The sequence below is a fragment of the Eretmochelys imbricata genome, chromosome 7 (assembly GCF_965152235.1).
Source record: "Eretmochelys imbricata isolate rEreImb1 chromosome 7, rEreImb1.hap1, whole genome shotgun sequence".
NCBI lineage: Eukaryota > Metazoa > Chordata > Testudines > Cheloniidae > Eretmochelys > Eretmochelys imbricata.
The window spans coordinates 102,257,028-102,270,943 of NC_135578.1; the positions used below are offsets into that span (position 1 = coordinate 102,257,028).

Below are 13,916 nucleotides of genomic sequence, written 5' to 3' on the forward strand. Positions count from 1 at the left end.
AATGTTAAGTTCAGTTAAGGCAACAAGTTGCTGTGATTTTGTCTCTTTAAAGGAGCAACAGACATTATTAAATCTCAGTGTTCTAGGAGAGGGCTGGACAGTTCAGGACAGATGGTTTTGGGGAAATTAGGGACAGAGGGCATGTTGGGGTCACCCTGCAATTAGTAACCAAGGCTGGTTAAGACCAGGATGGGGCTGTTGTGTTGTAGGCTGGCTGCTGGGGTCAGAGTAATGAACCACGGTTGCACAGCACACAGACACTCAGTGCATTCTTGTATGCTTACTGGGAGCATCCAGACAAGGAGCTACAGCATTTAAGGCACTCAGGATTACAGGACAAGTGGTGACACAACCTCTCACTGATCTGAATTGCAACCCAGAACATGACAGATGTACAGCCTGGCAAAAGTCAGACAAAGGTCTTTGTGCATATTAAACTATAGGTATGTTCAACTTTCCAAGGCACTATGAGCCTGAGCCAAAGTCCATTAAAATAAATTGAAAAACTCCCATTAATTTCAATGAGCCTTGGATCAGGCCCTATTTCACAGTGAGCTTCAAAACTAAGTGTTTTTTTTTTCTGGTGATGAAGTGTATCCAGTAGGTTGTCGTGATATTTATTAAACTGCCTTGCTGCTCGGTTCACTGTGTCAGCTGAGCTGCAAAATGAGCCTTGTTAGTTTCACTTTTCTGTTCAGGCTCCACTGAGTTCGCACGCACAGCTGACTTCAGGGGAAGGGGAGGGACCAACCTACATGGCTATAAAAGAAAATTGTACCTGTAATTCTTTGTAATAGTTCCACGTGTAAAAAGCTTACATAAGGAAGATGACTTGCATTATAGAGCTTTCTTCTGAATTGCACAACCTCTATGAAGCAGGATTAAAAAGGAAACGGAGTGGAGAAGGAGAACAAAGGAAAACGGATTCCAGTGGAATAATCCCAGACAAACTGTCCTCAACATGTGTACCCCCCGCCACAAACATGCAGCCTGCCAAATGGTATGTACAATGGCAGAGCTGGGGTAGAGGTGCAGAATGGAAAAAGCTGAAAGAGGCAAAAATGTAAAAGGCTTAAATGAGGAGAGAAGAGCCAAATATGCAGATATGGAAAGAATAATGTGAGGAGTGAGAAACAAAGAGAATGACACTTTTATGGTGGCAGCACACAGCCAGTTTTCCCCCCTAGCCTTCTATAGATATAGTTTTCTTTTAAGTCATTTTCTGGTGATGAAGAGCAATCCTACCACAAAGCTTCACTTTTTGGCAGCTAAACCCTGCCTTACCCCAATCTGCACCTGGTAGACAAAGCATGAAGGGGCATATGAATGTTTAGGACATCTGGCATGTAAATACCTTGCAATGCTGGCTATAAAAGTGCCATGTGAATGTCTGTTCTCACTTTCAGGTGACATTGTAAATAAGAAGTGGGCAGCATTATCTCCCATAAATGTAAACAAACTTGTTTCTCTTAGTGATTGGCTCCACAAGAAGTAGGACTGAGTGGACTTGTAGGCTCTAAAGTTTTACATTGTTTTATTTTTGAGCGTAGTTACATTTTTAAGTTGTGCTTTCACGATAAAGAGATTGCACCACAGTACTTGTATGAGGTGAATTGAAAAATACTATTTTTATCATATTTATAGTGCAAATATTTGTAATAAAATAACAAAGTGATGGTACACTTTGTATTCTGTGTTGTAACTGAAATCAATATATTTGAAAATGTTGAAAAACATCAAAAATATTTAACAAATGTCAATTGGTATTCTATTGTTTAACAGTGCAATTTAAACTGCAATTAATCGACAGTCCCAATTAAATTCAAATAGTGTATCTTGAAATCAGCATTGAGGAAAAACAAGATTCTTTTAAGAAATGATCATATTTGTTAAAAAAAACAATGCTTTTCTTCTCAGTGGTAGTCCGTTTTAGAGAGATGGAAGTATCACTGCTGAGGAGGGAGGGAAAGAATTTTCTAAAATGCCAAATTTCTAATAAGTCCCAGGTCTCCCGACATGCATACCCGAAACTGCTTTCAGTATAGAAACAATTTGCTCAAAATAAATGTACTTGAGTTTTATTTGCTCATATTGGTAACTTTATAAAACAAAGAACTAAGATAACACATGCAATATACTATATGTTTGTAATTAAAGTGTAATTAGCTGCTGACAGCTTCTCACAACCCAGTAAGGTTTTGCATGCTGAATCTTTCTCCACAATTACAAGCTCTTAATTGTTATACCTTACTTACCCATCAGAGCCAGGTCTGGAAGGGGTACTATCTGACGAGACAGATGATACTGATGCAACAGATAAAGGTCTTGAAGATGAAGGCATTGTGAATGATCGAACCATAGACCTTGGCCGACTGCCTCGTCTATCATCCAAACTTGAGGGCTACAACAAAGAAAAATATGATCTTATTCTTTTTAGAACACAACCTGAAATTTGTGAGTCATTATCATGTAATGCTGAATGGTTAAATGCTTTTTTTCCACCTAGAATTTTATGCTATTTCAGTTACAAGAAATTTATAATCACACACATACTGTTACTAGATATATTTAAGAAAAAATGCAAACAGGCCCTGATTCAGGAAAGAACTTAAGCATATGCTTAATTTTAAACACAGGTATGGCTCTGCAAGGCAGGGGACTACAACGCCCAACAGCTCCTCCTCACCCCTTGCACTTCCCACTCTTCTGGCCAGGTAAGGGGAAAGGCCCTGAGAACCAGGAAGTGGCTGGGCTGTGGTTGGAAGCAGTGGCCGCAAGGAAGCCAGGAGCTGAGGTCAACTGAAGCAGTGGCCACCTGGAAACAGGAAGTTGGAGAGAAGTTGAAAACAGGAACAATATGGAGAGCCATCTGTGGAACAGGCTGTGACTGCCAGACATTACACCTGGGTGCAGGCTTGTGTGGGATTTATGGGGGAGCAGCAGTGGCTAGGCAGGAAGCCATTGCAGAGGGGCCCCAATGATAGACTCTAACTGAGCCTGGCTTGGAGACCTGCAAGGTCCTATTTGCATTGAGCAGAGATTGAACTGGAGAGGCACTAGCAGGCCTAAAGAGCCCCAATTCTCAATTGGACTGCCCCCTAGGGACTGAAACATTTACCATTATTACACTTAATACACTTTTTACTATAACTATTAAGCCTCTGTACCTAGGGTATTTGCAATCTTTCCCTTTCCTGTCAGTTCCACAAAAAATAACCTTTCCCTTAGCCATGTGTCTGAATGGTTACTGGGACTCACCAGGGCTACCAGCACCGACAACGCCTAGATGTTGAAGCGCCTACAGTTTCCTCCACGTTGTGGTGCATGTGGCATGCTACTGGTACCCTAGTGTATTCCAGCACTGAGTAACAGCAATAATGAACCAAAGTTTTTAAAAAACCACAAATATGGTATTGCTGTTAACAGAGCCACTTTCACGGAGTGACATCTAGGTTGAGAAGAAAATATTTAAATGTCGTTTTTTATGCAGATGCTCTTTTATAGTTCTGAATATTTATACAAGCTTTGCTAGTCATTAATAACTGATATATGCATAAAATAATTGAACTTTCAGACAAAAATAAGAATCTCCTGCTGTTTAGTCACAGGTAGCTTTTCCACACTGTCAACTACTGCTAAGCTGGCATTGTACAAGAAAGACAGAAGTGATAAAATTCCATCAATTCTTAGTAGTGGATCAGAGTGACACTGGCAAGATAACACCAACTGGGTCTGACTTTCCAGTCATCTCTTTGACAATGTTAATGTGTATGACTGAAGCAAGTGACACATAAGTATAATTAATGTCAATATCTCGTTTCTCCTTGGGAATAAATTACTATTTAGAGGCACAGTGCATCAAACATATCAAGCAGGGATTTAAGGACCATAAAGGGAACAACATTTACAAGGATACTATCAAGGCTGGTAAGCTTCAGATAGGATTTCTCTCTCCTCTAAATATGTCATTACCTTAAAAATATCACCACTATAGAAGGATCTGAAAATGAGTTTCTGAAGTCAGGGCTGTCATAGTCAAATTCGTCGGCCCATTCTGCTCCCCTTGTACTTCTGGGGATTCCCCTGGTGCACAGGCTCTCATGCCACTCATCCCACAGACTCCCAGAGTAGGATGTTTAGTCAGGACAGAGAGTTGGTGTGGCTAGCGTGTGCTGTGTTCTTGCTATCTTCAGCTGGCATTTGTTCTCTTGGGGACTGTTGGCACCTAGCCCAGGATGTGCTAAGCTACACTGGCACTGATCAAAGAATCCGAGAGCTATGACCAGATCCCTGTTGTCCCACTCTACTATGCCCAGTGGAAATCTGGCACAGCAAGAATTCTGACTTAGTGTGTTTAAAATTCACAATCTAAACACCTGTGTGATCCCCAGTAATAAAAGAAATTCAGGGCCAGATCCTGATCCCAATTCCACAAGTGTCAATCTGGAGTAGCACCATCACTGGACATATAGTGCTGTAAATCCATCGTAACTACGATCAGAATTTGGTGCACTGAATCTTGGATATAATATGTTTAGGTTACACATTCCATGAATTACAGTTTGCCTTTTTCATACAAGGGACATAATGTCAAGCTGCGCTTTCTAGTGGTGGAATCACCCTAGAATTAACCTTTAACAGACTTCTTTGCAAAATTTTCCTATTAGTGTTTCAATCGTTATTCACTAAGGACTAGGCTGTGGCTAGCTTTTTCATGGGTGTGCACTGTGCAGTGGGGTGGGATTAATGAACCACATCTTGTGCTGCCTCTGGTAAGGGCTACCCAAAATCTCAGACCTGTTGGGAGCTCCTGTCTGATTAATCCTCTTTACAGGTCCATACAAAGTTCAAAAATGGAATAGAGGGAGTCCTGTTTATTCTGCAGCTGTGAAATTCACCCAATGCTGCAGAATAATGCTCCAAATTCAGAATTTCCATTTTTAAATAATTATGGCTCTAGCCCTTATGGTTGCAGAGATAACCTTCAAAACATGAACCGAATGTAAACCACTGCAGTGACTTCTGCCTAAGTATGCAGACTACCTGATATAATAACTCTTAACTCTGCATGAACTGTCCCCAACCATCCCAAGTGGGGTGACTGTGGAATCTGGCTTTTTCCAAGCTCCACAGACATCAACATTTCACCATGGAATTCATCATTCTGCTGCAGCCATGCATTCAATATTTTGTTTTGTCTCCTTGCCCTGCTGGGATCTGCCTGCTACTGTGTCTTACTCATCAGCTTTCCTTCTAATGGGGAGTTAGCTGGATTACCATTCATGCTCCCTACAGTATGCCACAGAACTAGGCAGGAAGCCAGAGTTGGAGTACAGATTGCAGCCAGGCAGCTTGGGAACCAGAAGCATACACTGGCAAGCTGGGCTGCCTGCAGAACAATGTAGTAGTTAATGTTTCTTCAACTGGCGATTTTCCTTATTTTTAATGGTCTTGTTGATAGGAAATGCATTTGCGCAATCTTACAAATATATTAATTGTTTCTTGTGGGGGAGTTTCTGAAAGGTTCAATTATTAGTGTACATTTTCTCTTGCTTGAAATTATTCTTTACAATTTCTGGGAAAATATTTACTTTCTTAAGCAATTTCTGATATTTGCTTTCTTGGAGACAAATCATATTTCGCTACAAGGTCACATCTTATCAAATTGTTGAATAGATTCTCCCTTAATTTCTTTTTTCATGAGCTATTTGTGTGGTTACTACAGCTTGAAATCTAGTTAGCCATTTGGGACCAAGATGAACAATGCATGTCAACATAAAGAAGTAGACAAAATCTGAGTTTATTCACTCACTGATATAGATTCACTTATATTTCTGATAAATACTGAACACATTCATGTATTTATTTTGTTTGTCTTTTTAAACCATAACAAGGGGAAAAGAGTGTACAGTGGATGTAAGTTTCATATAAGTCTTTCTTTTTCATTACAAATCTAACCAAGACCTACAACAAGGTTAAAGAATATTTATAACATTGACGGAGGTTTTGATTCTGAGTCTGTCAATGCTACTCATATACAAGGCATAAGAGTTGGAACAGAAGCCTTCAACATACTTTCAGAACACAAATCCCAGCACAGTCAGTCCTAAGGTTAACTCTAACTCTTTACTTGTATGTTACTGAATTTTTAAAATTTATTTATAAAACATGTGCCCGCTTTGCATAATCTCCAAGTGCACTTATGGCTTTCAAAATACATTCTCGATTAAGAACCTATGTGCAGGCTGCAAGAGTCAGCACTTGAAACACTCTCTGCACTAAGCAGCAACACTCAGTCTTAAACAAAACCTCTCTACTAACTAACCCCCTTTAATCAACAAGGTTCAAAGTGTAAGGGGACTTTCAAAATTTCTGGCTGCATCTTGAAGCTGAGACAGAAGGGTGGCCAAAAATGATTTGCTCATGTTGGGAGAGTGCAAACTACAGTACTGAGGACCATCCACTGCGAACAATCTACATCCCCCCCGCTCTCCTGAAATACAGTTTGGAGTCATAGTAGAATCATAGAATATCAGGATTGGAAGGGACCTCAGGAGGTCATCTAGTCCAACCCCCTGCTCAAAGCAGGACCAATCCCCAATTTTTGGCCCAGATCCCTAAATGGCCCCCTCAAGGATTGAACTCACAAGCCTGGGTTTAGCAGGCCAATACTCAAACCACTGAGCTATCCCTCCTCCTTGTAGCCTGAGATTTACAAGTAAGGTCAAGGATTCAGTGTACTTAATAGCAACAAGTCATTGCTGAGAATCTGCAGATACAGGGCCCTGACTTATTGAAAAAACATTTTAAAAAGCCTTAGAACTAGCTTTGGAAGTGACACTCTGTGATATTCCTTGATATGAACCTCGACTTCAAAGAACAAAAGCTTCAAAGATATCAGAAACTCCTAGAGATTGTAACCTATGTAAAAGATCCTTAAAACCTGAACACTTTGAAGGACTATGTTGATTTCCAATGGACAGATCCTGGTATTTTAGGGTAAGTCTTTTATGCTGAGGAGTCGTGTTGATAAGGGTTTTTGAATGTTTTTTGGGACATTTGTCCACTTCTCCTAAGCACTGACAATTTAAGTGAAGTCTTTAGCTGGGCCCAATGCTCTAAGCTACAATTGCTAGTCCAGAGGTAAATTAACCAAGAAGACCTATTCATCTAGCATAGTTACAGACAAAGGGACCTGTTGAAGCCACTGATATATAACTATGCTTCAGAAGACAACCTTCTGGATGGGCATATAGTACAGGACAAAAACCTAGAAACCAGAAAGATATTATATTCTAATCTTAGATGTGATTTGCACTCATTTGATGTGCAACACAAGGCAAGTCACTACACTTTCATGCGACTACCGACGTGGACAATTTTAGGGACGTTAAGAGAAATAAACCTCTGTCTAAAAATGAGTTTAAATACACCAGCACCACACCACCAAAACAAAATGAAAAACCATATATCCCTTAAGATTCTTAATCACACTCTATTAAAACTGTTTTTTCTATATATTCATTTAATGACTGAAATGTGAATTACAGCAATTCCAAAGACAGATACTTTTTTAAATGTCAGGTTTGGAGACAACTTACAATTGTTCTGATACCGTATTGCTTTTCCACTTTTTCTTTAAGCTGCTTAAAACAGGCCTCCATTCTCTCATGAAATGGCCTTAGCGCTTCAGTTACTTTCTCTCCATGAATTCGGATACCTTCTGCCAGGAATGGAATCTAAAGAATACAATTAGATGATGATGAATTTTCTGGTCTTCTCTCATAAAAGGAAGTAGAGCAAGGGGGACTTTAAATATACTTAGAAGTAGGCTTCTAAGAGGAATATGAGATTTTTATGGAACACTAATAGCAACTAAAGCAGAACATGGTGATTTTTGGTACTATATATGATTTCATTTTCACTCTGTGTTGCGCATAGTCATTTAAAATGAATGTACGAATAATTCTGCCAAGCAATTATAAGGTATAGCTAAATTTATCAGGTTGAACAAATACCCCTTTATTTTATGTTTAAAAACCCCTCATACATACTGTACTTTAAATTTGACTCAAAAGCTAGACCAGTGATACTCAGACCTCAGTGGTTCAGGGGCCAAATTAGCAATCCACTTTACCCAAAAGAGCCACAGTTGTGTGAATTCACTGTTTCATTTACTATAGTACTACATATTCATATTTAAACAGTAAGATGGGAAATATGTAGTTTTTATATATATATATAATTCTCACAGCAAAATGACTGACCAAGTATTATAATTTTATCAACTACAATTGGTCAATAACATATTAAAAGCGTCCTGATTGGTTAATAATTAAATCACAGTGTTTTAATATCACGTGCTGCAAAGAGCTGCAGGAGACACATTAAAGAGCCACTTGCGAGCCTGAGTCTGAGTATCACTGAGCTACACTATTAATATCAGCCCCACCAGGTTTCATGGGAATAAATAGCAGAGAAAAACAATCTTCACATCTATTTCTGTTTAACACATGCTATTTTGGAAACCCTGTGTTACCATGAAAAAAAATCTTAAGATATTGTACACCACATATTTGTTAAGAAAACATACAGATTTACACACCAAAAATGACTATTTTTCATCGTAAATTGAGTTTTCAATGATTTTTAGTAGAGAGTGAGGTGAGGGGTGGCGGTGAGAATAAATTAATTCTCTTTTATAACTGAAAATAATAATTTATCTGCAAGGCTGTGTCACAAAATATCCATGCCAACACAAGGTTATATAATTAGTTCATAGTGTGGAGGTATAGCTGACCTTTTAAAATGTTTAAAGAGAGACATTTTCATTCCCACAGCAACACAGAAGAATCTAATAGTAGGTCTTTCTCATGTTTAAGAAAAATATTTCCTTTTCCAGATCAGCTCCAACCTACACAGTGCTCTGGTTCTGAGTCAGATATTCTTTGCAGCAATCAAGCTAAGAGGTTTCCTCTTAATAATTCATAATTAAACTGTAATACTGATTAAAAACAGATTTTTCTAATATGACGGATCAGCAATCTAAATGAGCAGACTTATTAGTAAGGAGGATAAGAAGTACACAATTAAATTACATGTGAACAAATTTAAGAAATCTTATCAAGATGAATCCATGAATAAATGCATTTTGTGCTATTTAACGGCACACAGCTGTTGCTTCTCTTGGCACTCTTCAAAAAAATACAATATTTCTACAACACAAATACAATATTTCTACTCTATCCACTTTTATTTATAATCCATATGGATTTGTACTCAGTAGAAAAAAAAAAAAACTTTAGAATGGTCTTGTTCCTAATTTTCTGTCTACAATAAATGAATCTCAGTTCCCCGCGGGCCAACTAAGGAGTGCATTGGCTCATTTGTTTTTCTTCGCTATAAGAGAATGGGACGACTTGGGCAACATATCTTAAAATGTATAAATATATTTTTGCAGCAGCCTACTGTAGTTTGCAGTGCATATGTTGGTGGGGGGAGAGTATGGGTTAAGCATTCTCTTTAGTTATGATGGAGACTAGCAGATGCCAATAGATATAGTCAAACCTGTGTGAAGTTCCTTGATGTTCAAGAGCAGCTGAACAAGGAAGATTAGCAGCCAAGCCTGTCTGAACAAGTCCAGGCTAGTTTTGAGAACATGAGCACCTTGCATCCAGAGCTCAATGACATTGGATTAAAGGGTTTGCTAAGCAAAATTCGCAGAGAAGACCAGATATGCCTGAGAGCAAGGAAACAAGGAAGACAGAGCCCAATATGAACAGGGCTGAATTTAAGAACTTGATGGTGTCTTAGTTTGGGTTTCTGAAAGTGGAATTGTTTTGTGCAGTTTTGACCACCTCTTTTCAAGGTAACCAGCACTTGTGTACATTTTGTCTTCAATTGCTCTTCCAAGAGAAACTGACCTACTACAGTGCCTCAAATCCTAATGCTGCAAGGACCATCTTTTCTCCCTCACCCAAAAGGAGACAGGTAGGTCTGGTTAGCAGTGGTATAGAATTTTGATAAGGGGTATGTGTGTGTAAGGCAAGGGGGCGGGGGTTAATTGAATGTTATGTTGTTGCCAAGTTATTTGACCTTAGAGAAACGATCAGTTTATTTATTGACATATTTTAAAAGATTGTGAAGGGTGCCAGAGCTTTAGATAAGTGGTCTTATTGTAATGTAATAAATGAAAAAATAAGCACATATCTAAACATTAAAGATGGGGGGAGGGGGGAAGAAACAAAAAACAAACAAACAAAAAAAACCATAATGTATCCATATATTATTTATGCCATAATATATTTTTCCTTATCCTCTCTTTTTAAAAGTTTATCATGGCTCTAGCTGCCATTACTTCTTAATATCATTCCATGATGTACGACAGATAGGGGTTCTGGGTTTTGGTTTAAACAGAAAGCTATCAATAAAATCACACCAATTCTATTTTTTAAAATAATTTAGCACCTATGAAAATTTTACAAGAAAGGGATTTTTTTTAACTTTGCATGTTGTATGCTGTAATTCCTTTCACCGGTATGGGAAGGGTACAGAAATAATTCTTTGTGCTGTGTACTAGTCTTGGTATGCTCTAAGTATAATGGCTAGAAGTTGAGTGACTATTGCACTGAGATGAACTTCATTACTGTCATGTGGTGATGAAACAGCCTATTTCAGATCTAAATGATACTGTCAAATAAAACGACAGGATCTAATTTTTCTAGGAAGTGAAAAGGCACAAAATTAGACAAAAATAAACATCTAAAATGAATATTGTAGATATAAAAATACAATAGATACAAAAACTAGAATATTAATGGTTGAGCAGCACAGTCATTTCCCATGAGATAAATACCATGGCATTTCATAGGATTTTCATGAATTTGAAATAATGTTCAAACACCCGAAGTTTGGATGTTTTTGCTGTGACTGTTTTACACGGTACTAATTTAGGGTAGTAGCTTGAAGTACACATTAACAGAAGGCACCAGACTACATGGAAGCACTGAAAAATGAAGTTCTCATCCACAATTTAAGTAAAGCCACTGAATTTTCCCCACACATTGCTCCATCTCTCTGTACTTCCACCCTGTTCTGTAGGGGCCTCTCCAGAGAGTAGTGCCAATTTTGAGACTGAGCCTAGAACAGTGGTCACCAACCTGTAGATCATGACTGACTAGTCGATCCTGGAGACTCTCCCAGTCGATCATAGAATATCATAGAGTATCAGGGTTGGAAGGGACCTCAGGAGGTCATCTAGTCCAACCCCCTGCTCAAAGCAGGACCAATCCCCAATTAAATCATCCCAGCCAGGGCTTTGTCAAGCCTGACCTTAAAAACTTCTAAGGAAGGAGATTCTACCACCTCCCTAGGTAACGCATTCCAGTGTTTCACCACCCTCCTAGTGAAACAGTTTTTCCTAATATCCAACCTAAACCTCCCCCACTGCAACTTGAGACCATTACTCCTTGTCCTGTCCTCTTCTACCACTGAAAATAGTCTAGAACCATCCTCTCTGGAACCACCTCTCAGGTAGTTGAAAGCAGCTATCAAATCCCCCCTCATTCTTCTCTTCTGCAGACTAAACAAGCCCAGTTCCCACAGCCTCTCCTCATAAGTCATGTGTTCCAGATCCCTAATCATTTTTGTTGCCCTTCGCTGGACTCTCTCCAATTTATCCACATCCTTCTTGTAGTGTGGGGCCCAAAACTGGACACAGTACTCCAGATGAGGCCTCACCAATGTCGAATAGAGGGGAACGATCATGTCCCTCGATCTGCTCGCTATGCCCCTACTTATGCATCCCAAAATGCCATTGGCCTTCTTGGCAACAAGGGCACACTGCTGACTCATATCCAGCTTCTCGTCCACTGTCACCCCTAGGTCCTTTTTCACAGAACTGCTGCCTAGCCATTCGGTCCCTAGTCTGTAGCTGTGCATTGGGTTCTTCCGTCCTAAGTGCAGGACCCTGCACTTATCCTTATTGAACCTCATCAGATTTCTTTTGGCCCAATCCTCCAATTTGTCTAGGTCCCTCTGTATCCTATCCCTGCCCTCCAGCGTATCTACCACTCCTCCTAGTTTAGTATCATCCGCAAATTTGCTGAGAGTGCAATCCACACCATCCTCCAGATCATTTATGAAGATATTGAACAAAACCGGCCCCAGGACCAAACCCTGGGGCACTCCACTTGACACCAGCTGCCAACTAGACATGGAGCCATTGATCACTACCCGTTGAGCCCGACAATCTAGCCAACTTTCTACCCACCTTATAGTGCATTCATCCAGCCCATACTTCTTTAACTTGCTGACAAGAATACTGTGGGAGACCGTGTCAAAAGCTTTGCTAAAGTCAAGAAACAATACATCCACTGCTTTCCCTTCATCCACAGAACCAGTAATCTCATCATAGAAGGCGATTAGATTAGTCAGGCATGACCTTCCCTTGGTGAATCCATGCTGACTGTTCCTGATCACTTTCCTCTCATGTAAGTGCTTCAGGATTGATTCTTTGAGGACCTGCTCCATGATTTTTCTGGGGACTGAGGTGAGGCTGACTGGCCTGTAGTTCCCAGGATCCTCCTTCTTCCCTTTTTTAAAGATTGGCACTACATTAGCCTTTTTCCAGTCATCTGGGACTTCCCCCGTTCACCACGAGTTTTCAAAGATAATGGTCAATGGCTCTGCAATCACAACCGCCAATTCCTTTAGCACTCTTGGATGCAACTCGTCCGGCCCCATGGACTTGTGCACGTCCAGCTTTTCTAAATAGTCCCTAACCACCTCTTTCTCCACAGAGGGCTGGCCATCTACTCCCCATGTTGTGATGCCCAGCGCAGCAGTCTGGGAGCTGACCTTGTTAGTGAAGACAGAGGCAAAAAAAGCATTGAGATAGCGATCTCTGGCTCTAAAAGTCTGGTGGTATAGCGGGGAGGGGGGCAGGGGTCTCCGTGCGCTGCTCCTGCCTGCCAGCACCACCCCTGCAGCTCCCATTGGCCGGGAACGGGGAACTGTGGCCAATGGGAGCTGCAGGGGTGGTGCCTTTAGAGAGAGGCAGTGCACAGAGCCACGTGCTCCCCCACAGGGGCTGCAGGGGCGTGTTGGCCCCTTCCGGGAGTGGCGTGGGTCTGGGGAAGGCAGAGAGCCTGCCTTAGCCCCGCTGCACCGCCGCCAGGGAGTGACCTGAGGTAAGTGCCACCCGGCAGGAGCCCGCACCCCAATCCCAAGCCCTAAGCCCCCTCCAGAGCATGCACCCCATAACTCCTCCTATACTCCGTACTCCTACACCCCAACACTGTCCCAGCCCAGAGCCCCCTCTTGCACCCAAACTACCTCCCAGAACTTGTTCCCCTCACCCCCTCCTGCGCCCAAACCCTCTGCCCCAGGCTCAGCCCAGAGCCCACACCCCCTCCCAAAACCAAACCCCCTGCCCCAGACCAGTGAACGTGAGTGAGGGTGGGGAGAGCAAGCAACGAAGGAAGAGGAGAAGGAGTGAGTGGGGTGGAGCCTCGGGGAAGGGGCGGGGTAGATCCTAGTTTGCACTTAAATTCAAAAAGTGATCTTGTGTGTAAACAGGTTGGAGACCACTGACCTCGAAGGTATCCAGGAATGAGGTCTTAATCTTTGGCCTCTCTCTCTCTCACGCTCTCTCTCAACAAAGATTACCTTTCAACTAAAGAGTATCAATTAAAGATTATTACCAATTACTTGTTTCCGGTGGTGCCCATGCACACAAGTTACTGCATAAGATGATCATCTTACTGCCAACACTTATATTTAAAAATAAGACTATACAATGAAAAAAACTGTATTCTGTTCCAAATACATGTTTTATTTTTCACTTTCCAAATAGAAGGCACCATCCCTACCCTGAAGAGGTTGTTTTCCAAAAGACAAATGAGACAAAGGGAAGG

At 40.9% G+C, this 13,916-nt stretch overlaps 1 protein-coding gene across 1 annotated transcript in view; it reads right to left on the reverse strand.

The window, feature by feature from the left end:
• Positions 1-13,916, reverse strand: part of DOCK1 (dedicator of cytokinesis 1) — a 549,703-nt gene that overhangs the window by 36,365 nt on the left and 499,422 nt on the right. Inside the window, exons 47-48 of the mRNA XM_077822901.1 lie at positions 7,602-7,739; positions 2,256-2,401 (exon numbers count right to left, since the gene is read on the reverse strand). Coding sequence (XP_077679027.1) covers positions 2,256-2,401; positions 7,602-7,739 — 284 coding nt within the window. The remainder of the gene's footprint in view (positions 1-2,255; positions 2,402-7,601; positions 7,740-13,916) is intronic.